This window comes from Aspergillus vadensis, assembly GCF_003184925.1.
Source record: "Aspergillus vadensis CBS 113365 unplaced genomic scaffold BO88scaffold_2, whole genome shotgun sequence".
In the NCBI taxonomy this organism is placed as follows: Eukaryota; Fungi; Ascomycota; class Eurotiomycetes; order Eurotiales; family Aspergillaceae; genus Aspergillus; species Aspergillus vadensis.
The window spans coordinates 2243171-2268983 of record NW_020292040.1 but is presented as its reverse complement, the minus strand read 5'-3'; the positions used below and the strand labels follow the sequence as shown (position 1 = coordinate 2268983).

The 25813-nt window shown below is 52.1% G+C and overlaps 11 protein-coding genes across 11 annotated transcripts; 2 read left to right on the top strand and 9 right to left on the bottom strand.

The window, feature by feature from the left end:
* Positions 1 to 114: 114 nt before the first annotated feature.
* On the bottom strand, positions 115 to 2584 carry BO88DRAFT_441050 (transcription factor domain-containing protein; the record flags this gene model as incomplete). The annotated part of the gene is made up of 6 exons (XM_025709846.1): positions 2477 to 2584; positions 2347 to 2413; positions 1915 to 2296; positions 1703 to 1866; positions 650 to 1658; positions 115 to 604 (listed from the first exon to the last, which is right to left on the bottom strand). Exons 1-6 carry the CDS (start codon positions 2573 to 2575, stop codon positions 115 to 117), a joined length of 2211 nt encoding a protein of 736 aa, XP_025567759.1. The 5' UTR covers positions 2576 to 2584.
* A 598-nt stretch (positions 2585 to 3182) lies between these two features.
* BO88DRAFT_468669 (type I 3-dehydroquinate dehydratase) lies at positions 3183 to 5794 on the bottom strand (the record flags this gene model as incomplete). The annotated part of the gene is made up of 4 exons (XM_025711571.1): positions 3376 to 5794; positions 3317 to 3331; positions 3250 to 3279; positions 3183 to 3215 (listed from the first exon to the last, which is right to left on the bottom strand). Exons 1-4 carry the CDS (start codon positions 5437 to 5439, stop codon positions 3183 to 3185), a joined length of 2142 nt encoding a protein of 713 aa, XP_025567758.1. The 5' UTR covers positions 5440 to 5794.
* Positions 5795 to 6365: 571 nt separating this feature from the next.
* Positions 6366 to 7276, bottom strand: BO88DRAFT_109745 (uncharacterized protein). Its single transcript, XM_025701256.1, has one exon. It carries the CDS (start codon positions 7149 to 7151, stop codon positions 6525 to 6527), a length of 627 nt encoding a protein of 208 aa, XP_025567757.1. The 5' UTR covers positions 7152 to 7276; the 3' UTR covers positions 6366 to 6524.
* On the bottom strand, positions 7277 to 7794 carry BO88DRAFT_109749 (uncharacterized protein). Its single transcript, XM_025701258.1, has one exon. It carries the CDS (start codon positions 7675 to 7677, stop codon positions 7402 to 7404), a length of 276 nt encoding a protein of 91 aa, XP_025567756.1. The 5' UTR covers positions 7678 to 7794; the 3' UTR covers positions 7277 to 7401.
* A 1-nt stretch (position 7795) lies between these two features.
* Positions 7796 to 11306, bottom strand: BO88DRAFT_109748 (dDENN domain protein). The gene is made up of 3 exons (XM_025701257.1): positions 10568 to 11306; positions 8158 to 10479; positions 7796 to 8104 (listed from the first exon to the last, which is right to left on the bottom strand). Exons 1-3 carry the CDS (start codon positions 11199 to 11201, stop codon positions 7842 to 7844), a joined length of 3219 nt encoding a protein of 1072 aa, XP_025567755.1. The 5' UTR covers positions 11202 to 11306; the 3' UTR covers positions 7796 to 7841.
* Positions 11307 to 12400: 1094 nt separating this feature from the next.
* On the bottom strand, positions 12401 to 13147 carry BO88DRAFT_109738 (uncharacterized protein). Its single transcript, XM_025701255.1, has one exon. The coding sequence runs from the start codon at positions 13040 to 13042 to the stop codon at positions 12578 to 12580; it is 465 nt and encodes a 154-aa protein (XP_025567754.1). The 5' UTR covers positions 13043 to 13147; the 3' UTR covers positions 12401 to 12577.
* Positions 13148 to 13248: 101 nt separating this feature from the next.
* On the bottom strand, positions 13249 to 13875 carry BO88DRAFT_401547 (uncharacterized protein). Its single transcript, XM_025705870.1, has one exon. The coding sequence runs from the start codon at positions 13434 to 13436 to the stop codon at positions 13254 to 13256; it is 183 nt and encodes a 60-aa protein (XP_025567753.1). The 5' UTR covers positions 13437 to 13875; the 3' UTR covers positions 13249 to 13253.
* Positions 13876 to 16453: 2578 nt separating this feature from the next.
* On the bottom strand, positions 16454 to 17860 carry BO88DRAFT_401545 (trafficking protein particle complex subunit 13). Its single transcript, XM_025705869.1, has 5 exons — positions 17775 to 17860; positions 17714 to 17720; positions 17540 to 17663; positions 16971 to 17489; positions 16454 to 16906 (listed from the first exon to the last, which is right to left on the bottom strand). Exons 1-5 carry the CDS (start codon positions 17839 to 17841, stop codon positions 16613 to 16615), a joined length of 1011 nt encoding a protein of 336 aa, XP_025567752.1. The 5' UTR covers positions 17842 to 17860; the 3' UTR covers positions 16454 to 16612.
* Positions 17861 to 18040: 180 nt separating this feature from the next.
* BO88DRAFT_441045 (RING finger protein) lies at positions 18041 to 19829 on the top strand. The gene is made up of 6 exons (XM_025709845.1): positions 18041 to 18675; positions 18729 to 18895; positions 18995 to 19056; positions 19113 to 19351; positions 19405 to 19526; positions 19606 to 19829. The coding sequence occupies exons 1-6, from the start codon at positions 18308 to 18310 to the stop codon at positions 19701 to 19703; spliced, it is 1056 nt and encodes a 351-aa protein (XP_025567751.1). The 5' UTR covers positions 18041 to 18307; the 3' UTR covers positions 19704 to 19829.
* Positions 19830 to 20006: 177 nt separating this feature from the next.
* BO88DRAFT_109620 (CENP-N/CHL4 family protein) lies at positions 20007 to 21920 on the bottom strand. The gene has a single exon (XM_025701254.1). The coding sequence runs from the start codon at positions 21784 to 21786 to the stop codon at positions 20341 to 20343; it is 1446 nt and encodes a 481-aa protein (XP_025567750.1). The 5' UTR covers positions 21787 to 21920; the 3' UTR covers positions 20007 to 20340.
* Positions 21921 to 22996: 1076 nt separating this feature from the next.
* Positions 22997 to 24897, top strand: BO88DRAFT_380851 (putative bZIP transcription factor (MetR); the record flags this gene model as incomplete). Its single annotated transcript, XM_025704553.1, has 2 exons — positions 22997 to 23622; positions 24272 to 24897. The coding sequence occupies exons 1-2, from the start codon at positions 23343 to 23345 to the stop codon at positions 24895 to 24897; spliced, it is 906 nt and encodes a 301-aa protein (XP_025567749.1). The 5' UTR covers positions 22997 to 23342.
* Positions 24898 to 25813: the final 916 nt, after the last annotated feature.

Below are 25813 nucleotides of genomic sequence, written 5' to 3'. Positions count from 1 at the left end.
TACTATGCTGGCTGGCTGGTGTTGATTATAATGTACAGGGTATCATCGCTCCGTATTTACTTATCCCCAAGGTTTTACTTATCCCTAAGGTTCACTTCCTGGCTCGTATTCGGCTTACGGATTCTCCACCTCCACCTCAGGCATCACCATATCTAGCCCCTCTCCGAGGAAAAAGTCCAGCTCGCTGGGTCCGCCTTGCGAATGTTCGTTCTCTGCTAGCTGCTCCAGCAGACTCAGAAACGGGTCTTTTTCGCCTTCGCCTGTGCCTGTTGCAGCTCCTGCTGCCCCCGTTGCAGTGGCGCTGGAGCTGCCCTGTGACGGGGCGTCCGGCGTCAGTGCCGGTCCGCCCGGCGTGGCTTCGAACGGAAACGTCGCGTATTGGGGCTGTGCGGGCGGTGTCGGTGCAGTGAATGGGTCGGAGAGGAATGGTGCAGGGGAGTTGCTCACTCCTGGTGAGAAGCCTAGACTGCTCTCTGGTAGGGCGAGCTCGGGTTGTGGCCATGTCGGAGATGGTTGGAAGCTGATGGATCCTCGGCCTTGGGAAGGTAGAGTCGATGCGGGCGGGTACATAAGTCTGTTGAAATCGGGTCGGTCAAGTGGTAATCTACACAAGTCAGCATCATAAGTTAAATGAAAGGTGGTGGCTTACTCGTCTCCATCCACTAATCGCAAATGCGCCCCATCGACGGCTAGCCCCGGATACCGGTCCAGGAAGTCCTCGAGATGGAACACCGGGGCAAACCGCACCGGTCGCGCTGCCATTGTCCGCACCAGCTCGGCATGGCATCCTGAAATACTTTGCAGCATCTCCCGCTGGTGCTGCACCCCCGCCCAGTACTGCCGTAGCCACGACAGCTGGTGCATCTCGCGCGCGAGAAAGTCTGCGCTCGACGCAAACACTTCTCCCTCGCGCCCGTGGTAGTGGACTCCGTGTACGTGTACGGTGCCAGCCGTGCACACACAGTATGCCACCAGGGCGGGCCACTCGATGCGTGGCGCGTGTCGGGCCAGCTCCACCAGCTCGGCGATGGCGTTGGCATGCGAGAAACAGAGCGTTGTCGCCTCGATCTGCCACGACTGATGCTGTCCGGTGCCGCGTAACTCGACCAGGTCGATGGGAAGGAAGGGCCGATAGAGTAGACAGTGCACGAGGTGGTAAATGAGCTTGCTCAAAAGCAGCAGCGTGCTCTCCGGATGGCCGAACAGCGTCTCGATCGATGCGAACAAATCCTGTGTGCCGGCCGCCCAGAGATCGAGTTCCTGGCGGATCTTGGATAGGTTGGAGAGGGCGTGCCAGGGAAAATGCGAATCGCCTTTGACGCCTCCCGCGGCGAGGTAGCGGTGCGTGACGCCCAGAATGCGCGTAATGTCGACCAAAAGAGCCGGGCCACCAGGGCCTTTGCGACGGTCCGGAGAGTAATGGATATTAGGGCCAACCGGGTTAAACAATTCGCCCGTTTCAGACCCGCTGCCCGGAAGACGCAGGACGATGGAATGGTCGGCAATAAGACACGGTCGCTTGGAGCCACAGGTGAGAAAGCGATCCATCACGTAGACGGTCCAGAACAGACGCCGTCGCATCTCGCGTTCTGCGGCAGGCAGCGCTGCGGGTGCTTCGCGATACAAATCCAGCGCCAGTGTCATGGACACCGCATTAGCTGGGCAGTCAGTACCAGTCTGCGTCAGTTGGCGTCGCACATACCTAATACCATGTAGGCTGTTTTGCCACACCCGTAGGCGAAAAAGGTATGACAGAGCAATAGCAGAGACTGGGTCCCTTCGATGGACGGGTTATCAATATCGACGAGCCGCCTTGCCTGACGAGCATACTCCAAACTGCCTTGCGGTGGATTCGGCGTAGTATATCTACAACATCAGCCAAATTCTCACGACCGAGGAAACAATAATCACTACCTTAGGGTTAGGGCATAAATCGCCATAGAGAGATGCACTGGTAATTGTCCATGCTGATGCCGTTGACGTGTGGCCGTTTCATCCAGAATCCAATACGGCTTCCCATGCAGCCTAGCAAAGTAGGTGTCTAGCATGGCATCGGGCAGCCGGTGTTGCTGCGGCTGCGATTGCGGGGGTGGGGGAAAGCCATGAGGCGCCGGGGGAAAGTGGAATGGCGTCGAGGCGGACGGCAACAGTTGCTGGTCCAAGGATTTGACGGGAGAGGTAGCCGAGGTAGGGGAAATCGGCGAGTCTTCCTGGAGGCGCTTTTCCAGCCCGTCAACACGTTTTAACAAGGCCTCCAGGACATCGGTTTTGGGTCCCCGCTTTTTAGGAACGGCGTCTACCAGAATGAGTAGAGTTCGGATTAACGTGGCAGGCAGAGGATCAGACCATAGATGCATGGACATTGGAAGACCTTGCAGGCCTCGCAGCTGGGACGTAGACGATTACATTTGATCTGGCAATTTTTGTCAGATCAAGATGATGATGATCTCACGAAAGATAATAATCTGAGTACTACCTTTCGCTTTCTGCAGGACTTGCAGTTCATTGATTCCCGGGGTTCGGCATGGACGCGACGGGGAGTGAGACGGTCGATGCTGACCTGGGGGCGGGACATGGCATTGCCTGTGCATAGGATAGATGGAGAGGGTGAAGAGGATGGCGTGGGAGTTGAAGTTGTTGTAGTTGAGGAGTGGTTGTGGGGAGGAGAGTAAAGGATGAAATAGTCAAGGAAGAAGAAGCCGAAGCAGAAGAAGAGGAAGGGAGAGAGAAAGTGAGGGAAAAGAAGAAAAGCGAAGTGACCCCGGATTTAAAACCAAAAGCAAACGTGGAGAAGCCGGTGGACTAAGATGGATGTGGTTAGACACTGCGAATGCGGGGAGTTTCTCTTTTCTTGCATCAGTTGAGTTACTACTACTTACTGGTCATGTTAAGTGGTTGGTGAAATGTTAAATTCATGCATGAAGCACCTGAACTCTGTCGGTTAAATATTCCTCGGGATTTTCCCGCTTCCAGCACGGATTCTCGTCCGCAAATCCAGCACTTCTTTCCAAGGCCATCATCACCATCCAAAATAGTGCCAGAATATATGGTGAACTGCTGAACATCTTGTCAGAAACTGTCGATCGCAATCTATCTCTCTGCAGACCTTTCCAGTCTAGTAAGAGAAGCTATTCTGCAGCCGGCATATGCCCCGGCCCGGCACTCTTAGTATTTAATTTATTTCACTTGCCGTGATTGCTTTTAATATCCATCGTCTGTTGTAGGATGATCACACTGCATTCATCACACCATTACAAAGCAGTCGCAGCACCAATACCCCTACTCAGAGTGGATACAGTTCATTCATTTATCATACCGATGTACTCCAATTCTATATAAGAATATTCAAAACACCCGTCCCGATGCCATACGTACAAAATCAAACGGTACATTCTGTCCCACCAGCAGTCGCAGCGTCTCCACCGTCGTCCATGCATCAACATCTTCAATCCCATACGCCGTCCAGCCGGCTCGCACGGCGACCCCCACCGGATCTCCCGTGCGCTCCCCCCTTGTCAAGTCCAGGTACACTTTCCCCCGAGTCGACGGCGGCGATGTGCGTCCACTCGTCCGGTAGTGCCGCAGCAACGGCTGCACCAGCAGCGACTTCTCTGGTGGCAGCGCCGATACCATCACGAACGGCTGCTCCACCATCTTCACCGATTGGATCGACGTAAACGGCTCCAGTCCCTCCGCCAGCGGGCCGCGCGCCCGGAACCCGACCGTGTGGATCGCGCCCACTCCCAGACTGCGCAACGCAAAGATCGTCGCCGACGCTTCGCTCTCGCTCCCCGCTAAGATGATAGCTGCTCGTCCCCGGTACGCTGACGGCACATAGTCCCGCGTCAGCGTCGCCCGGATTCCCTTCCATGTTGCATTCTCTCCCATCAACTGCTGTTGCGGCGGTGCTGGCTGCTGTGGCCGGCCAGAGCCCCGCATGGCTACAATCGTATCCACCAGTCCGATCGCTTGCGCTGCTTCGCTGATGGCCGGGATGCTACTCGTCCCACTGGCGATCGGCGGGTGAACGGACGCTCCCCCAAAGCTCGGCTGCGTGATCACCCGCTCTATTGAGCCCGTAGGACCCCGGTCAATCGAAGTCAGTGTGTGCGGTAGACTGAGCTCATTGAAGCATTTCTCCATAAACATCGACTGCGGCGTGGATCGGAAGGACCCAATCGCGTACAGATCCCGTTTTGGAAGCTGTCCCATGATGTGGAGGGCCTCGTTGATCTCGGCGGCGGTCAGCTGGCCGGGCGCGGCAATCATCGGCAGCAGCGGATGCGTGATAGGCGAAAACACCGTGTTGAGCGCACGCGAAAGCTGCCCGAGTTGGCCCATGTTGACTGCCGAAAGAAGTGGGTAGGGCCCGTAGGTCCCCTTGATCGTCGACCGGAAATACTCCAGTTCATAGTTGGCCTCGATCGTAGTCACCATGGCAATCATCTTGACAATATCCGCGTACTTGGCGCTCTCCGCAAAGATCCGGGGTGCCTCTGGAGACGTCCACTTCCACGTCCCGGAAAAATCGTGGAACGCAGACATGATGATGCTATTCCCTTTGACCTCCGACAACCGTCTCCGGATGTCTTCGGGCAGCCACAGCTCCACATCGATGTACTCCACTCCCCACTGAATCGCCCGCCGCAGATACTTGTAGAAGAGCATCGGGTCATCCATTGGGAATTTGCCATTCTCCTTGGTGCATCGAGTGGTAAAAATAATGGGCAACTCCGTATGCTGCCGAAGCAACATCAGCTGCTGCCCTACGTAGCGAAGGCTCGGCACCGATACCTCTGCCCCCTGCGGTGGTTCAGGATCAACCAGCAGATCCACGCGAATTTCGACGGCATCCGACCCCACAGACAGTATATCGAGGTTTGGCAGGGCCGCATGCACATCCGGGAATGTCGTGGAGATGAAGTTGGTCCGGTTCTTGGTTTTCAGGTCCTCATGCGGCCGAGTCTGGCCTAGAATCAGCGACAAGAAGCGAGTCAGGTCGCGACGAAAGAAGGGACTGCGCAGAGAGTAGAGGAACTCATAATGGCAGCGCTCGGTTAGTGCGTCATCTGGAAACGATCCATCGTCGACACAATGCGTATTGACCAGAATACAGGACGCCGGGTCATCCACTTGCAAGCTTGCAATCGAATCTTCCGTGGCGAGAAACCCTACGACGACGGCGTTGCTGCCTGGGCCAAACGTGGACAGTGAGGTTTCGGTAGTCCATGGCTTGCCGAGGATATCCGCAACCACTTGAACGATGGCCTCCTGCCCCGGACTGTAGACTGTGACGACCGTCCGTGCAGGCTCCGGGGGCACGGTAAGCGACGAAAAAGCAGAAGATGTGGTAGAGCCTTTGAGAGCCGTGAGGGATGAAGTAGCGGCATCAGCCAAGAGTGTCATCCCCATGGGCTGATGAAGGGCTGTCTGCATCATCTCATTGCATATGCAGTATACTGCTCCTTCTCATACTTGGATGCGACCGTTGGATGTCGAAAAAAGATACGTCACGTTGACTCTCCCGTTGATCGCGGAGAAGAGATCACGGAGCAAAATCAACAGCGGACGTAGTAGTATATAACAGTAAGAGCAGTAGCAGTAGCAGTGGCAGCAGTAGTAAGTCAAGACCGGTTATAGATGTAGTATGTATGTACTGTATGTGGCATTGATGGACCCCAACCAAACTCGGGAAAGTGATATCTGCACCAGAGCCGAGTACACCGACAGACAACCCCAAGCCCAAGAAAGACAAGGAGGGAGAGTCAAGTACTACTAAGAACGGAGCGCCGGCGGAAAGACAGACAGCGTCGGGGCTTAGCGTTTAATAGCCGGAAAGTCGGAGTCAAAATGCAGCAGAGGGTTTAGGGGCTTCACGCCGATCAACAGAGTTTCAAGACAGTGTGGAAGAGGGGGGAAGCAGGAGACAATGTAGAGAAGATCTGGAGAGAAGGAACGACATCTGCTCGGGAAGAGATGAGAAGGGATTCAGCCGATAAAGGGAGCAGATCGAGATGAGGGAGAGAGCGGGTAGAGAGCAGAGACTTGGAGAATTGGAGCTGGAGACTAGCAGTCAAGATGGCATGGATCATTGGCGATGGAGAAAAGAATCGAGGAATTTCCCCGGAATCCCAACTCCGCCTACCGGGGGGGCGGAGGCCATTTCTCCGCCAATCACGGGTGGGACTCGTCCTCTCCCGTTTTCCCCAGCCTCAAGGGAGTTCACCTGATACTTGCTAGTAGTATTCTTCCGACAAACAATAAATCCTACTCCATGTATCACTACGGAGTAAGTAAATACTACTGTACGTACTCTTCTATCTCGTTTCTACTTCCTGGGCAGGGTCTGGTAGACAAGATTCTAGATTAACTTCAATTGCACTCCATCCACATCCATTTACATCAAACCAACAATATCTCCACGCTGTCGATCGGTTTCCTCACCCCAGATCCAGGCAGCATCCAAGCATCCCAGCATCTCCATCTATTGGACACGGTCGCGTCTATCAGGATGATCTGTCTCACTAGCCATCACCCCTCAAGCTCCCATGATACGAGGAAAAAACCCCTCCCATAGCGTTATCTACACCCCTTCTTGTTGGTTCGGACATGCCCACCTGCCGCAGTTCCCTGGCCGGGGAGTAACCCGGCGTCGTACCCCGTAGGCCAATTGACGTTGCATCGTTCATAAAACCTGGCCGCCATCTCCACCTTCCTGCTGCATCGTAGTTGACCTCAGTCCCCGGATGCTCCGGCCAGCTGGCCTGGACAATCAGCCTTACAGCCAGGGCCGACGCCCATATTCTACAAAGTACTTCATCAAGGCAATGCATATCGGTGTACCACAGGTGGCAAGTGATCAATTGGTGCAGAAGAAACCTTATGTAACATGACGGCTGAATCCACCAATAGTCCAGAAAGGCACTCGAATAGATTAAAAGAAATACCAGCCAATCAAAAGGGGGTATTGGAAAGAAACAAAAACCAAGATGCTCTCGAAAAAGACAACAAAGAAGTTCGAATAATGACACCAGGTAAGAAATGCATACCCGTTCCAGCATCGGTGGATGCTCGTTCATGTTCAGGCAATTGGGTTCAGCGCAGCATATGTATGGGGGAGGTATGTGGTAGTTATGTGTACATGGATGCATATGATGTATGTACTCCGTGACTGCAAAGCCAGGTGAGACTGGCAAGCCAGACAATCATTATTATGCTCGTCGCAAACTGAGGTCGTCATGGTGTATCAAATAACCCCGGCCGATCATGCCTCAGGATGAGCGGCCCATCCACGTGAAGCTATAGATCACCCGAGGCCTTCAATCCATGACCTTCAGTCAAACGTTTGATTTTTAGTAAGCAAAAAACCTGGGTTGCAGACCAGATGCTGCAATCCAGGGGTTATGTTGCGCCGGGATCTGAGGCACGGTGCGACAAGTGTTTCAAACACGGTCGCGGGCCACTCGTAAGTGATTCTTGATAATAGTAACCCACCGCACGTATCCACATGTCTCTACTCGCATGCAACAGCAATAGGTCCGGACCAAGAGATTCGACATGAGATACGTGGCGGTCTGGTGTCACACGGGGCCGTGCCATATCCAATGGTGATCTTTCGGAATGTGCACTCCACCAATGTGATGCTCCCTCCTTAAGGGGGTGATATGGCAAGCCCATTCATGAGCTTGGGAAGCGGCTTTCTGCGTGCAGTATTTGCCGTCTTCGAGACCCGAGGCGCCCCATGGATCATGCGGGGTTCCTTCATCAGACTGTTATCGAGCTTCGCCGGTGCTGTCATTTGATGCTTTGGTTAGCTCGAGACACAAGAGGCAAAGGACGGGTCACAAACCTCGTGAGACTAGCCGGCTATAGTCCCCGGACATGGTGTTCTGGCTCCTACTACCCCCTCCAAAGGATGTGGCGCTCGCGGTTCTCCAGAGGTGGTTTGACGTGTCAGATAGGAAATCGGTCATACTACGACCGGAGAAAATAGAGGATCGGCCCCGATTGCGCTTGGACAGAATGATCTCATCAAATAGGGTCATCCGAGGGTCTCGCGACTTGGGATTCGCTCTCTCCCGTTCGCTGATGAACTCGTTAAAGCCTAGTGACACGTCAGCAGTTGCGACCATCAGCTCGTAAGCCACTGTGTCTTACCTTGTGTCTGTTGCAGGACAGCAATATATTCCGCATGCTCCCCGGGCAGGCTCTTCATGAAGGCTTCCATGTTGAAGTTGTATGTCAACCCAGCTTTCTTTTTGTCACCAGTGGCGGGCTGAAGGAACTTCTTGTATGTGTAGAACAGGCTGGCAAAGCATCGGACAAACGCAGCGCGAACTTGCTCGGGGTGGAAGGCGGCCGGACACACAAGGCATATCTGGAGGGCGCACCGGTTGTGCACCACTGTCTTACAGGCGGTACACTTGTACATGTTTTCTTCTGCCTGGTCATCGCAAATTGCACAGGTGGCCTTGTCGTCCCACGGCTGTACTTGCAAGCAATGTCCCTCCACCCAGCAGGTACCCTCTGCGTTGTGAATGGGCTGCGCGGAGGCCTGGGGCACTATCGTCGACGCAGCGACTGTGGACTGTGCATACACCGAAGGTGCGTAAGTGGAACCCGGGTTATAGTCGGTGTTCAACGTGGTTACAGACAGATTGGGTGCGTGGCCGAGGAAGGGAGCACTCGGCCGGCGTGGAACACCGGTACGCATGTCCATCCCGAATGAGGAGCTACGCCGAGATGCTGCATCAAAGTGGCCGGAACGTTTCTCGCGCAGCGATGCCTGCAATGTCGTACCGGAATCAGCACGGGAGCCGGAGACCGACGGGAAATGGCCGGACGTGGGCGAGATGTCTCTGGGAGACGGCGGGGAGCCAGTCTTATGCGTGGAGCCAGTTCCCGGTCGGTCTAGACCCTTGGACGAATACCCCCTTGAAGCAGCCTGCTCATAGCGAGCATGCAGGTAGGCGTTGAAGATGAGTGGGGGCTGGGTATTTGGGGTTACAGAAGTGGCCCCGAAAGCGCTCGAGTTGAGACTGACGTACTTCGCCAACTGAGTAGACTGAGCCTTGGACGAGAAAATAGAGGAATTCTCCGACATGAATGAATCGAAGGGGTATGTTTCCACGGCATATGCCGGTGGCCCAGTGGGTACTCCGCACCGACTGTGATGAGGAGCAGCCAGCTGGAGCAAGGAAAGTAGCTTTCTGCGCTGATGACGAGGGAGAGGAGTTGGTTGAACAGTGCTTTCGATAAGGTCGGCATCCAGGTCGACCAACACAAAGTCATCTGACGGAAGCTCGACCTTCTCATAACGACGCTCAATACCTACAATGTAGGGACAAGGGGCTTCCAGAGCCTGGATGAGTCGTGCGGGCAGGATAGGGATAAGCACACCGGCCCACTGCAGTGGGAACAACAGGTCAACGATGGCCTTGGTCGCCAGGTACAGCATCGATGTGTGGGATGACAAGAGAATAATGCGCGACTCCGTGAGAGCGTATTCGAACAAGATCATGATGTTCTGTAACGACAGGGCCCGGAAGAGCGCATAGAGGTCGGTGTTCCGAGAGCCCGGCAGCTCATTGGCGGCCTCCTTGCGAGCAAAAAGACGCAGCTCACGCACCGCAAGCTCCACCTGCGTCTTGGACGAGTTGGGACTGAATGCCTCGGTACACAAGTTCATCACATATCGCTCCAGGGGTTGCCAGATGCCCATGCGTGGGGAGCTTGGGGGAATCCGCTGGAGGCTGCCGTCCGTCATTGGAACAACAACAGCCTTCAGCCATTCCTTCCAGAAGCTGGTCATATTTTCCTCTCGGCCCAGGATACCGTAGGCGCGGGGAATCCAGAATCCAGTATCCCCATCTGTCAAACCCTCGATCTTCGACGCTGCACCGTGACGGACTGGCCGCAAGAGATCAGTCATCAAGGTGATCTTCTCTTCTACGGCACTGATCTCATCTTCCAGCTGCTCTCGCGACTCTGACCCTGAAGGCACGGTGGGTAGCTGAGCGAGAAGCCTAGAAAGTTTAGCTCGCTCACTTGCCAGCCTCTCACCCAGACTTGCCGCCAACTCCCTCTCTTCATCGGTCATGTTGTCTTTCCGCCACTCCTCGCAACGCTTCTCAAGTTCTTCGGCCGCTCGCTGGTTGAGCGGGATCCAGATGATGAGACAGATGGCGTGCAAGCGTGAGCCGTTATCAGTAGTCATAACGAAGCCGTGCCAAGTGGATCGCGGCCTTTGGTCCGACGAGACAATGTTGATGTCGTTCGGAAAAGCAAACATGGGTACATAGTCCGGGAAATTTCCTCGCAGCTTCAGTTCGTCGGACATGCCCTTTGTCGGATACCGGTCGAGCAGGACGGGCTCGAACCTCCGCTTTAGGGGGTGCATGGTGGGGGAGATTTCGAGCGGTTGCGGGACAGGTATCACGGAGTTGTAGTTACTCAAACGTCGCGAGGTACGGATAGATGCTGTAAATGTCCGCCGTTAGCCATCTATATTCTATACTCCCTATTGTCGGCCTCCTCCTTCATTTACCCCACCAGGATCTTTACTCACCTTGACGAGCAATCGACGGTTGCCTCTTCATACTGTTCATATCGCGGAATGCCATGTGTCGCCGCACACTACCTATGCTAGACCGGAGCAGGCCCGCAGGCTGTGGGGTCTCCTCGGAGACGATCTTCTGGGTGCGTAATCTGGATCTGGGACGAGTCGAGGGGGTGATTGCGCCCGCGCTGACATTGAGATCCGACAGAAACGATTCCCTCTCCGACGCGAACTTGAACAGCGCTTTGTCAAAGTCGAAGTCTTCGAGAAAGGAGGAGCCCCGGGGAGAAGGGGCACCCTTGATTGTCATACTGCTGCGGTTGCTGTGGGTGCCATTCTCGTTGGGTTCGGGATCGACCGAGCGCATGGAGAAGCGCTGGAAGGAGGTACGGTTGCCCGCCATGGAGATGGGACGGGAGAGACTGTCCAGATGGGAATCCTCCTCGGCATCGGCATCTTCCTCAATGGTATCTGTGACGGCGGGGCCCGGCGAAGTGGCATTGTTGGCACGGTACTCATCCCCTAATTTGCGATAGGTTTCCAAGACCTCTGTACCATCGACACCAGCAATCCAGAAGTAGTCGGCGAGCGGGGTGGTGGATGCTTCGGGCGGGGAAGAGGAGGAAGAGGAGGAAAAAGGCATCTCGTCGAATCGTCGCTGAGAGATCGCAGGGTTGTACTCATCAATCGTCACAATTCGTCGTGGTCGTCACAGCATGGAGTAAATGCAATTCCTAGATGTTCTGAACTTCCCAGGAACATCAACAGTGAGGAGGGAGGGGGAGAGAATTTTCAGAAATTAGGGGGGGTTGTTGCAGAATCACGGGCGGGTGGTGAAGACAGTAGTAGTAGTATTAGCAACTAGAACGCATAAGTGTAGAAATGCGACGCTGTCGCGAACGCGAACGGGCAGGATGGCTGGGGCTCTCAAGCGTCGGTGCAGATGCAAAGAGGGGAATAGAAGAACGAATTGCAGAAAGGCAGATGCTGAAGAGAGGAGACGATCTGAAAGGTTGATCTACGCATTGACAAGAAAAAAAGGAGTGTCGGTTAGTGGAGGAGGAGGAGGGAGGGAGGGAGGGAGAGCGAGCGAGCGAGAGAGAGCGGAAGAGAGACAGGTGAGGGGGCCAAGAGGGAAAGGGAAAAGAGAGACAAATTGGAAAAAGGAGGAATGCTTTGACAGGTGTCTCTTTGTGTAGGAATGGGAAGAAAGTTAAGTTATGGTTCCTTAATTTTTAAAAAAGGACTCCTAACCTTCTTTATTTTTCTTTTTTCTACTTTTGAATATTATTATATTTTTTATTCTTCTAATTCTTACTTGACTTCAATGGTCATGAATTTCTTCTGCCTTAAAATCTTATAATATATTTTTTTTATTTTTCGAACTAGACTCACCACGCAGACGGATGGTTGCGTAGACACTGGGAAGGGGGGGAAAGCGAAACGGCTGCCAAAAGTCCAATCCAGCCCCGGCCCCCCCCGTGTGTAAGTGTTCCCCCCCCCCCTCCTACTCCTACTTCCTCCTTCCCCTTCACGGTTGATCTGCTACTAGTAGTAGACTGTCCGACTGCTACTACACACTGTCTGTCTACTCCCTCCCCTGCGCTCTCCTGCGCACACGCACTACAACCACATCTGTCACTTCCTTCAATCTTCCCTTCCTGAATTATTTAGTGGAGTCTTCTCCCACAGGCCGATCCGATATTCCACATCTATTAAATTCAGGAAAAGAAAAGATACTTATAAAAAGAAAGTCTACCAAATGGTTGAAATATCAACTACATGTGGATCATGTCAAACAAAGAAGATGGTCGGAAAAGGGAGAGGCGATAGAAGCAGGCAGAGCAAAAGCAATGTGCAGCCAGAGAAAAGAAAATAACAAATAAACGTGCAGCTCTGCCCAGATTGGAACCGGAATACAACGAGTCGGTGGGACATTCTGCTGCTACTACGGAGTACTACTGCCGCTCACCTACTATCAGGTAGGCAGACGCAGTTCCCAGGTACCAACAACCTTTTTCACTTCCCCCCAAGTCCCGGGCGCGACCATGAACTACTGCAAGTGTGCATGGTTGGGTGCGTCCCGCCAACCACCATCCGCAGCCGCGCAGCAACTCCCGCATCAGCTGTGTTACGAGGATCCGCTTGCTTGCTTGGTCCGGGCAGAAAAAAAAGGAAAGCAAGGTAGCTGATAGGACGGGCCAATACCTGGTGCAGCTGCCTCTGCTTCCTCCTACCAAGGACTACTGTGATACTCGGTATAACTGCTGAGAGGTATGCACATAACTCACTGAGTACAGCTAGGCATCCGGAGCACAGAGGAACTTGCATCCTCATCTGTGAGGGACAGGTACGGCAGCATATCAATCGCTGGGCCCTCAGTGGATCCCGTCGCGCACAAATGGCTTGGCTCACCGGCAACTCTTTGCTCCTGAATGGTCCTCGTTGGATCGCTGCAAGAGAACTATCGTTCGGAATAACCATGGAAAACACAGACCATTACGTCTTCTGTTATCGTTACGGCCGCCGAGGGTTGAAGTTTGGGGCTGAGAGAGAGGCCATGTGGAGCACGTCGAAGAAAATGCGGGATTTCGAGGCCACTATGATAATAAATATTATTTCTATTATACAGTCAGTTATCGCTTCTCTCATTTTGTGTCTGACCGACATGCTCGGCCGTGCAGTGAAGCGAAGGCTACTTCCATACGCACACGCACACAGCCAGCCTCCTGCTAGCTGTGCCTGGGGCGAAGGAAGTACGGAGACTAAAGGTAGCAACATCGGAGTTCCTAAATAGGTAGGTAAGTGCCAACCAGAGTTCGGAGATCGCCATGGCAAACGATGATTGGAGGACCAGCAACGCAGCTTTGAATCCCATGGATCCAGAAATGTTAGAGCTGAAACTGGAGGGCGGTTCCTGAAAGGGGGAAAAGGGTGCGGTTATCTCTGGACCAATACAGCCGAGGTTCTCAGTTCCGCATTGTGGGATTAATTGCAAAGGACAGAAGCGCATACCAAACCAATTTCTTCAACAAGATAACTCACTGATCTTGTGGGTACAAAAATTTCAGCACGATTCTGGATGCATATTTTTCAAATTTACCTCAGACAAAAAGAAAGGAGGTGGATCCTCTGAACTCTCGCACCCGACCACCCGAGAACTCCAAGTCGAAATGGCCCGGGGTTGCGTTGATGATCGTTGTGGAGCCGAAGCAATGACGATAATCCGTTGCCAAAATCTATTTCGCCGGTCGACACCCGAGACGAGACCAGATATTAATTTTGAGCAGATAAATGATGAATTTCAATCAAATATTATTACGATGAACACAATCCTTATATTGTCGAGACATGGTTTCGTTCTCAAACTCACGCACCATACCCAAAGGGGTAACATCACATCGTCACAGAATAGATAAGACACCGGCATAAATTGATGAACCAGTTTCACCATTTTAAACTTAATCCAACCAGTGCCCCTTAACTCCGGCTTCATAGGGCTCAGCGTAAGAAGAAAACCTCATGCATATTACCAAATCAAGTCCCGTATACTACTATCTATATAGGGAAAACAAGCCACCACTCACTCATCTCATCTCAGGCCGCCACCAAACACTAAGGTATGTACCCACCACCACCACCACCACCACCACCAAAGGCAAAAGAAATTTCATAAATCCAGTGGCTAGTACAGTAGGTAGACCAAACCCTGCAGCAATCAATGTGTAGGTTTTCATCATACATGCAGACGATCTAGACCACATATGGACAGCAACCTCAGCCTTCGCAGCCCAGCCCATCTTTACTTCTTAGAAAGAAAGACGGGAAGAAAAGATAAAGAAAAGAAAAGAAAAAAGAAATCAAAGAGAAAGTTCCAATAATGGTTCCTTGCATAGCCCTACTTCCCCGGACTTGCTTACCCGCATGATTGATGCAGTAGACCAACCAAGCCAAGCCCAAACCAACCAAGCATTTTACAGTAATTAGTTGGTTGCTTGAGGATTTCCTTCTTATTTTCACTTGATTTTTCCAACCCTATGCAGCCTGCCCTTGTAGCTTCAAAGGAAAAGAAAAGACAAAAAACTCGGTGATGTTCCGACCGATCTACTTCCTGTTATCTATACTGACTACGCTACGGAGTATTCATCACGGCTTGGGGAATCTCTTTTCGCCATTTGATTTTAACAATTTTTCCCTAGACTATTCTACCCTCTTCTATGGAGCAATGCCACTTACCTACGAAACCCCACCTTATTCATTATCAATTACTTACTATCTATCTAGAACCCCGTCCCGCAGTGGATGAACATTTGACACCTCTGACAGGGACGGAGAGAAAGACGGAGAGAGGGGCGGTGACTAAAACCAATTCGAACATGTAACTAGTTACATAATAATTCCTATGTGGATAAAATTAGAGGATAAACGTAACAAAATTAAACTTTTATCTAGCTGTTTTGCAGATATTTAGAGTAGATAATTATTACTTAGTAGATAAGTACTTGGAAGTTGAAGAAAGGGGTCGGTCGGTCGGTCGGTGATGAATGTGTGAGAGGTTGGTAGGCTGGGACGGAACAAGAGCGCCCGCAGCACCACACATACACACACACCGTAATAGTATACAGCAGGTATAGCCAGCCAGTCAGTAAGGCAGAGCAGTTGCATTGCATGTTCTGGACCTTGATCAGCCCACTGACTGACTGACTGACTGACTATCATCCAGTGTACGGGTATGGATAAATTATCCGTGTTATCCCTTATTCTAGAAATGATGTCTTTGATCAACATAGTAGACATATACAATCAGGAGAGAGGAAAGCCACTGAGTCAAGTTAAGACAAACTAGATAAGTACTAAATATACCCTCCTCCAAAATTGAATGCCATTGTGTCAGGGATTCTCTTTTCCTTTCTTTGGCATCCATGCAAGGCCAAGAAAAACCCAAAGTAAATAAAATAATACCAGCCAAACCCAATTCAACTCTAGCCTAGCCTGTTTCTTTTCTGTCTACGGGCTAGAACATCCAAATGCCGAATAAACCACCCGTAAACCTGCCACTCAGTAAAACAGCCTGGTTCTATGTTATTCTATGGAGTACGTACGTATTCTATTTATTTCCAGGGAGTGAGTGAGTTTCGAACTTTTCTGGTATAAATTTAGGTTTGACCTAGGCCTATCTAGACCTGAGCACTAGACTTTCCCCGACCGGCGGTCCGTGGGGACGGACGGTTGGATGGATGTGGTCTCGACCGCTCCCGGGGAGAATTATCATGTTATCTTTAGGTTTCAGGGTTAGGTGGTTTGTAGATTTGGACTATTTGTTGAGGTACAGGAGGGTGGTTGGATGGTTGGCTGATTGTCGATCAACTAGTAGATACTGTTACTTACGGTGCTGACTGCGTTGCACAAATAGCACATGGCTGGTCAGTTGTGGTGGCTCATCCATAACTAATCAAGGAATATAGTAATTCAACGACTCCTTCCTTATGGGGAACAAAAATCTATCTAAAGATAGAAATAGGAATGGAATACGGCCAAGCTTCCGTCGGCGTTAACGGGGGGCGCCGTCGGAAGGTACCTTTTTTTTTTTTTGTTTCTTCTGTACACCCCTAGACTAGTACCAGACTCCCAGATAAGCCCCCGAACATATGATGTTAGTCTCGTCGTTTTTCTTTGTCCCCATTAAACGTGTGTAACCACCACGCAAAGTGTCGCAAGCTAGGGGATTGGGATTGGCTGCCCTGAGAAGGTTCGCATCCGTGCAACATCCGCTTGGCTCCCGTCTCATCCATTATTCTTGTGTGCTGATGCATGCCTCCGTGGAGTCGGTGATTGGTTGAGGAAAATCACCGGTGAGCTTGTGAGTCTTCAGACTGCCACGCACGGAGTTGAAGGGTTCTTCGAGATCTGCGCTGGCATCGTTGGCTGCAGTGTCTGGAATGTGTGTCTGTTGTTGTTACACAAGGGGGTCAAAGGCCAAGAAAAAACCCGCTGCAGTTCAGGTACACCGCAGAGAGACAGTAAGCATGAAATATTACGTCCGATTGGTCTGTCTCATGCCCGTCTTCGCGTCATCAAATTACCCGTCGTTAGGAATCCTTTGTCGCCCATCGCGCCTCTCCACTCAATCGACAGCTGGCCCAGCACGGCGCGTCCGTCGCGTTTCATGTCCTTCTGCAGGGTCTCCAGCCCTTCCTGTTGGCCCTCTTCTTGCTCGACGAGGAATGCAACCTGCAAGACATCCCGCGGATGTAGAGTCGGTGGCCGCGGATCCGCTTGATCCGGTCCTTGTAGATCCCAATTGAGAGATACGGCCTTGAATGGCGGTTTCGGATTGAGCCTCGTTTGCTGTCAAAATTAGCATGTCGCCCAGGAGACGTCTCACTTTGGCTATGATTTGTGTTCGACGAACCTTGACCACCACAGGACCATCGCCTACGTTCTCTAGTTGTGCTTCCAGAGCAAACCGGAGCAGCCGGGTCTTGCCATATGGTCCGAGTGACTTGTTCTCGACTTCCAGGGGCGCCAGCTCTGAAGATTTGGTTCGAACACTCAAACAGGGCTGTGCCACGAACTGATAAAGCTTGCGGAAGGTTCTCACACGCCCGCTGGCTGCTTGCGCGTCCGACCCAATCAATGTCTCCGTGTAGCTGACGCTAACCGCCAGGATGTGATTCCCTTCCTCCTTGAGATCAAACCGTACTATTTTTTGTAGTGAATGGCCCTTCTGCACCCCGTCCTTCGAAGCCGTGTCTTCGGCCGGTTCTAGGTCTAATGCCGCTACCTGCGATGGTGTTTGCATCTCTGCCACTATACGAACTGATGTGACGACGCGCGACGTCTCCTCGTCTGGCAACTCATTGTTGGCGCTGAGAGTGCATGCAAACGTCTCACCAACATACGCAGATCCAAACGCCGGAGGTAGGGTTAACTTGTCGAACAGTCAGTGAGGTTATGACTAAAGCTGGACGGTCTTCGTACATTGGGAGTAAGAATGAACTGGTCGTCGACATTATCGGCGGGATAGCTGAGTGATGCTTTGCTTGAGATCTTCGTGTCTGCTGCCGGGAGGGGGTACTGATAGGATAAGGAAGGTCGCGATAGCCTTGCACGGTCAGGACTGAGCGGAGCCGTCGGGTCAAGTTCGGTGCTTACCGCAATACTGGACAATATCAGCCAAGGTACGGTAAGAAAAGCGTGTCCCAGCAAAGCGTACCTTTGAGAGAGACTGCATGTGGCTCTTTAGGGGCATCAGCGCCCGAGTGAGCGCGAGGGCGTGCCATGGAGGGATGTGATTGCGAGTTGAACCGGTGCCGGACGCGGCGTCATTCCGTCGTTATCAGCGCCGCACTAGCTTCAAGCGAACAAGCCAAATGAGGCAAACCGAGCAAACCTCCGCATTGGCCGGGATACGCGAACTATTGGATCATCCCTGGTCAAACTTGACTTGATAGCTCCGATTTCTTACTCTCATCAGACAAATGGAGACATCCGAACCAGCCTTGGGATCGTCAATGTGACATCTACAGTAGATCTTGATGCTAGGCAGGTCAATGATCACGCTTTCTCCCAGATCTGTCATTTTCTTTGGGGATTAGCCTGATTATGTCATGATCCGATCTGATTGCTTATCGATTAGGGGTCGTTTACTCCATACTACGGAAGCCGCCACTGCGACTATTCTTGTCTTGCTACACCTCCTTTCTCCCTTTGTCAAGCTCCTGGCCTAGAATAGCTTCTGAGTTCAGAATGGGAGTGACACGTACAACTCCTTCTCGCCAGCAGCATGCGAGCGCCTCCACGCCTTCGGACGCTCGAGCTACACGCTCAAGAGCTGTGGCAAGCACCCCCGCATCGTCCAGGAAGCGAAAAGCGACTGAACAGAATGTCACACCAAGCGCGTCATCAAAGAAGTCGCGTCGATTTGCTCCAGGCGGGCCTGCCAATGATACCACCGAGGTGATCGATTTGACTGGCGACACCCCCAGCCCTGTTAGAAGAAGAGCTCGAGCACCAGCATCATATGACGAGCCAACTCCTGAACGCCGAGCGAGAAGATTCCGCACCCACCCTCCCAGCACATATCTCGATAGAGCCGCCCGTGCATTATCCCAGCGGTATGCCGTATTTCGTGTTCGGACCCTATAGCAAGCTAATGTGTGCCCTGCAGGATGTTTGTTGTAGGACATAGTGTCACGGAAGTCGATGATGCGCCCGAGATATCTTTCGACATCGTCGGTACCACTGGCAACATCTATAGGACCACAATATGGAAGGTGCCATCTTGCAGCTGCCCAGATGCTCTAAAAGGGAATCAATGCAAACATATCTGCTATGGTACGTCGAGCCCCTTGCGTAGACAGTTACCCCGCACCCTCGTCTCTCTGCTTGATAATTCTGCAATGTCCGAGTTGCTGATTCTTCTGGCTTGTGAAGTCCTAGTCAAGGCCCTTAGAGCGCCCCAGCATCTTCAATATCAGTTAGCATTCTTGTCGTCGGTAAGTTAGGCTGATGGTAGCCGAATGAGATTGCAGTGCTCATGGTTAAACTTTAGGAACTTCGAGAGATGTACAACGGCTCCCCCATCAGCCGCGAGCAGGCTCACGCTGAAGAAAACAAGGATGGAAACAGGAAGCCTGTTGAAGGTGACTGCCCGATCTGCTTCATGGAGTTTGAACCCGACAAAGAAGAGATAGTATGGTGCCGAGCAGCATGCGGAAATAATATACACAAGACTTGTTTCCAGAAGTGGGCCGCAACTCAGCAAGCCCAAGGAGTGAGATGCGTTTATTGGTATGTTTGATTACCAGACTAAGGGCAAAAGCACAGCTGACACTTCCGCGCAGCCGTTCTCCTTGGCAAGCAGATACTGGTAACATGAAACTTGATGAACTGGTCAAGGGGGCCAGTGTAGATTCCGATGGCTATGTCAATGTAGCCGATCAACTCGGCCTGTCTGGAATTCGCGGTATGAGACCGAATCTGTGATTCTCACGTTTATTTATTTATTGCCTTCACGTAGGCTGATACTGACAGTTCTGGTATAGATTGTTCAACATATCATCCTTACTGGGTGCACCGGCAATCGTCTCGTTATGGTTCGCGACGTGGTAGAGGTGCATGGGACTACGCCAACCGATATTAGTGGTGAAGCTTATCCGTCTGGCCTGGATTTGTTTTTGGATCGTTACAAGCGTCGCAAGTCTGAGATTGATACCCAGCGCATGCTATTCAGTTATATTAATACATTGGTATCATTTTCCAAATGGGCAGTACATTCAGCTCCATCCAACAATAATGCGAAATTGTACCGAACATAGATTGCACTGTCTGTGCAGATAGATCTGAAGTCCTCCCTGCTGCCTGGGGTCCTACCTACTGATGCCAAGTGGTAGTCTTGCTGAATATCACAGCGGCACTTATCCCGGTAAACTTTCAGCTCCGGTCAAGCTATAGCCGGTAAGCAATTAGGTCATCTTAACAGATGAGCATCCAAACTTAACGATACTATATACCACGCCCGAGCTAGCCACATCGCTCAGATGCAACCTCAATTGGCCATGCAGACACATGGACGAACATGTCCATGGTCCGAACCCCGCGCGCACCCCCACTGCATTGGAATAAGAGGTATCCTACCCCCCCAGACCGGGATAAGCATAATATTACCCTGTAGAAGGTACGTCTCAGAGCATTTTCTACCACAAAATGAATGGTAGCCAGATGCATGTATGCAAGCGTAATATAGCCATGACAAAAAGTTGCTTTTGCATGGAAATTCTTCATCCACTATCCTTCACGACCCGCCGACTCCGACGAACAACAGCTACACTGACTGCTTCTTCGCCCGTCATCCATGAAGGCATCTTTTCTGCATTAATGATGCCGTTCTCAGCTAGTTTGCGGAATCCGCTGATTATGTCTGTGCCGGTGAAGGTGAGGGAGAGGGTTGGTGTTGATGATGTGGATGTGAATTTTGATTTGGGATTTGGGGGATCGAGGAGACGGATATCGAGACGGTCGAGCGGAGCAGAGGATAGAGATGCGGAGGTACCGAAGCGGGATTGTACGGTTAGGGTACGTTTCTTGGAGACGTGCGGGTCTTCGTGGCCGGTGTTGGATCGTTTGGGTGGTTTAGAGGTGGATATGTCTGCGTCGTCGGGGTGTTGGTTCTCCTTGTGATGCGAGATATGGTTCATGTGCTCTTCTGGGGTGACGGTGTTGGATGGTCGAGGGTCCAGGGGACTTCCTTCGAGGGCGGCGTCGGCGAAGATGCTGAATGCGCCGGTGGATTGGTTGGCACGGCCGGGGCCACGGAGGGAGAGGAGCGCTTGAAGACTCTTTGCTGTTAGGGAGGTGGGTTTGAGGGTGTAGCGCTGGTGGGGGAGAGAGAGGGCCTTGGGGAGGGCGTCGCGGACGAGACGTTGCAGGCTGCGGGGGTCGGTTGCGATGGCGGTGGGAGTTGCGGATGCGCTGGGGGATTTCGAGGAGCCTAGGGTGGAGGCTATGGAAGTGTATAGGTAGGGACAGCTATCTGGGAATGCGATGTAGATAACGCGCGAGGAGTCGGTGAGAAGTTCGGCGGCCTGGCGCGGATGTTGGTAGGGGGAGTTGGTGACGAAGATGCGGAGGAAGGTGAGAGGGAGTGAGGTCGAGCGAGAGAGGTAGTAGTGTGCTTTTACTAGCGGGGAGATCTGTTGCTGAAGCTTGCTGAGGAAGGTAGAGGCGTGGACGCGCGGGAGACATGCGGAGAGGTCGGAGGGGTCTGATTGTTGTTGTTGTTGGCTTTCGATGCGGGAGAGCTCCAGTGCGGTCCATCGGAGGCTGGAGGAGTGGTCGTCGATGTAGCGAAGGTCGACCATGGCTAGTTGTCGCAGGGTAATCCCATGTCTCCAGTCGCCTTCGAGGATGCGATCAATTACTTCGCGTTTGCCGCCTTTTCGCAACTGCAACTCCTGGTATGCGTTTCGGACATCGTTGACAGTGCGCTCCGCCGGGTAGGGGCTTAGTCCCTCGTCCTCTTCCTCTTTCTGGTCTTCATCTTCTTGGAGATATGGTGGGAATGCCTGGAGGTTGCGATCGTCGAGCCATTGGAACGCAAGATCCAGCAGTGCTTGCCGGGTGAGCTTGCCAAAGGCTTTGATGAGGGACGGCGTGGAGGAGGGGATGCGGAGGTTGCTGGGTAGACTGGCGGTTGTAGGCGCGCGGACGGACTTTAGGCGGGCCATTGCGTGTGAGTGTTGATGAAAGACCTACTAGGTAGGTCCGCGGAGCAACAACTCGTCAGATTGGTAGGGCTGAGTGGTCACTTTGCTGAGTTTGGGATTGGATAGATTGGATGCGGCGCGAAGCTACAGGATTGCCAGTGGTTCCTGGGGCATCAACCAACAGCATCACGTGGAGATAGAATCACCGGGTCTTATCTTAGTGCGGTTGGCAGCGCAGGGGCTCCCGCATTCTAGTCGATCGTCCCCAGTCATTCACTACTCCTCTTTTCATTGATTTGATGTCTGAATAGCGCTATAGATGCCGGAAATAGCGTGATTACAGGGTATGTTGTCTACACGTCGACTATCGTGTGATACATGAACATACCATATCTGCAAGGATGGACAGAGGAGAAGTTGTGGATAACCTCATACGATAAGTATGCAGATCCCGATTATTAATGAGGAGGTTGTGGAGGTTGAGCTCGCGGATAATTTTACCCTTTTTTGTAGTCGGCACTTGGCTAACTGGATTCAGCAGGTACACGAGATGTGGTTTATAAGCAGGGAGATTAACTCCTCGCGAACCGCGCAAAATCCGAAGTAGAACAATAATACTAGACAATACTAAGGTCGCCAAGCCATCAACCTTGAGCCAACCAGGGCATCCATAGCGGGCACCCGGTCAGGCAAGTCTAGTAGACCATAAGCCAGTGCGAGGAATTTGTTCAATCTGACTTCACATGAGAGTGGCCAAGGTCGTCCCTAAAGTTCAACCGGTTTGGACCCTAAACCAGCCGGCGAAGGACGGCGGCAGTGCGATTCTTTGGTTCCGCAAGCCCGACTTCGGCCACCGGAAAGAGGATGACTCGGCTTCGATGTCATCAGCGGAAAAGCATTTACTGTAGTGGTTAGTAGTGATTGTGCGGTGGCAACACGCGGCTCCGGGTAACCCAGCGCAGGTACTGTGCAGTACCTCAAGGGAAGGAAAGTATCCAGATTCTGGGGCCCAGCGGATGGGGAGATGAGATCTAGAAATAATTTGGAAAGAAATACTTGTTGGAGTGAATGATTGCAGAATGATGCAAGTAGCGATCGGAGCGAGACAGAAGCGTAAGTGAATAGGGAGGGACGGTTAGTCACCGGGATTATTCAACGGGGCCATTGTGCCGCATTTTCCCCCCGATAACTTAATAATCAGCGGCTTCCCTCCAATTCCCCCGCCCCGCCGCAAATTCCCACTCTTTTTCGTCTCCGGCCGTCCCACACTCCAAACTCGACTCGACCCTCTTTCTCTCCTCGACTCTTCCCACGCCTTTTGTCTTCTCCTGTCTCGACTTCGAATCCCGCTGACACCCCATATCGCCTGCATTGCGACCCCATCGATTGGTCCGCCCACGACGAATACACTCTGCGGGTTACCGTGAACAGTTTCGAATACTTGGTGGTGATCGTACGACCAAGTGTCCCTGTGCAGAGGGACTTCGATATAGAAACTACGAAATCTGAATACAATCCTCAACACTCGCATCGCCGTATTTCAGGGAAAGAGGCCCGTTAAGCCTCAAAAACACATCATGTCCGAATTCAACGGCCGTCGGGCCCCCAACTTCTCTCAATATCTCGATGATCTGAATGCCATTCCTTCGCCGTACGATCAGGCCCTTCAGCAGCAACATCAGGATTCATACAACCTCGAAAATGAACTTTCGCTTTTTACCAATGCCGAATTCTTTGATTTCGACAAGTTTGCCGATCTGAATCTGCCCAACTTTGACCAGCTGGAGGACAATACAGTCAAGAAGGAAACCGCGCAAGACACCAGCTCTGACATGGACTTTCTGAACCTTTTGGGAGGTGAGTTGCTGTGCTGCAGATTCTCTTTGAAAACACCACGATATAAAACCCTTGGGTCCAAGCTGGGTGGTTACGGGCAACTGTTGGGGTATTGCTGAAGCAGCTGCATACTTCCTGCATGTGCACCGCTTCGCCAGTTGCTTCAACTATCAGCCCTCATCAATGTGCTTTTTCCATACCTTCAGCCCGCCAACCCCCTCTTTCATTTTTCCTTTGTCCATTTTGCTTTGATTGTGCGAATCTCGTACCCTCTCAGGGACTAGTACTAGTGGGAGAAGCTTTACTATATCCCTGAGACACGAGCTGTTCCTTCCGCCGCGCACCTCATCTGCACGATATCTCATTGGCTCGTATGCTGCACGGGGTCCTCTTTGTCTGTGCGCGATCGCAAAACGTGCAGCAGCCTTGCCTTGGCCTGGGATAACGCCAATTGCTCTCGTGATGGCGCCATACCACGTGACCCGTACAGCGTGGGAGGTTGCATAGAGGCACCCTTTGTGGCACATTCAAGATGATCTGGGCTCGTGTCGATCCCAGTGATGCTGTGCTTTATACCCCATCCGCCCAGCTTGAGACCCTTTCCCCTTGGTCGACTTGCCTCATCAGGGGCCTTCATCCAATCATGACAGTCATGACTAACGTTCTCTAGAAGGCTTCGGCAATGTCAACGACATTTCCTCTACCATGAACTCCATCAACACCCAACCTTTGCCGGTCCAGAACACACAGTACTCTGCAGTTCCGTCCCTGCCCAACGGTCCCCTCAACATCAACCCTGCTCCCAGCCAAGCGGCTTCTCAGCCCTCCCCGCAGTCCTCGATCACATCCCCGCCGTCTGCGGCTGCCACCCCTGCCCCGGCCCCGGCTACCACCGCCCCGGCAGCAGGACCTAAGCGCAAGAACACTCAAAAGACCCCAGCCATGAGCGTAGAGGAGGCCGCGCGCGTTGCCGCCGAAGAAGACAAGCGTCGCCGGAACACCGCCGCGAGTGCCCGCTTCCGCGTGAAGAAGAAGATGCGTGAGCAAGCTCTCGAGAAGACCGTCAAGGAGACCACCGAGAAGAACACTGCGCTGGAGGCTCGCGTCACGGCCCTGGAGCTGGAAAACCAGTGGCTCAAGAACCTGATCACCGAGAAGAACGGACAAACCTCGGAAGAGGCCAAGAAGTCGGAGAGCGACATTGCCGCCATGTTCAAGAAGTTCCTGGCTTCTCAACAGCAGAAGGAGACCGAACGGAGTAGTTCTGAGTCCAAGATCGGCGTGGGCACTGCCTAAACCCGACATTCTCGTGTTGTCTTCTTTTCTTGCTTGTTCATTTGAGCTTTGTAGATGATGTTTATGCAGAGTCGCTGATTCTCCCATCATTTCTTTTTATCTCTTCTTATTCTTTTACCCTTTTTTCTCTTATATCTAATGGTGTACATGAGGGGATGGCGTCGCGGTGCTCGGAAATACCTAGGCTCGTCGGTGGCATGAGTGATGTTTATGAAGTACAAAAATTCTTCGATCGAAACAGATCAGACCAGGAGAAGCTGTTGTGCATATCACGCAGTCAGTCCCTGTTTTTCTTTAAAAAGCACATGACAATGAAAATGAAACTTTGACAATCAGTTTAGAACTTAACATCTTTTCATCTGCAGTCTGCCTAGTAGGCAGTAGTCACTGCCATAACTATAATCGCTACTAGGTTGTCTGGAGTAACCCGGCACCACTACCACAATGGCCGATACCTTTTCAGATAAGAAAGCCATCTACTACTAACCATAAGTAGTAACGATGAGGTTAGCACATAGCCTTCTTCGTCAATTCATCATTGCTAGTAGTTAACAGCCCGGACGAGAAGACTCTCGACCCACGCTGGTAGGTAACTACTGTGTACTTCATTCAGAGGATGCAAAGCTAGCAGCATGTGCCTCGAAAGACAGAAGAGGAAAATGATAGCATAGCAAATACATTCATGTAAAGTGAATATGGAAGAGACAGAATAGCGGGACAAAGATAATTTGACATCAAGAGAAGATGAAGAGAATACACGATAAAAGCAGAGATAAAGATAACGTTGATGCTTGCAATAGCCCTTGGGGATATCAAATAGAAACCGTACCGTGCCGTGCCGTGCCGTGCCGTCCGTCCGTCCGCCCAGATAGATAAGTCCTGTCCCGTGTGCACCGTGCCCAGTCCCGCGTTTATC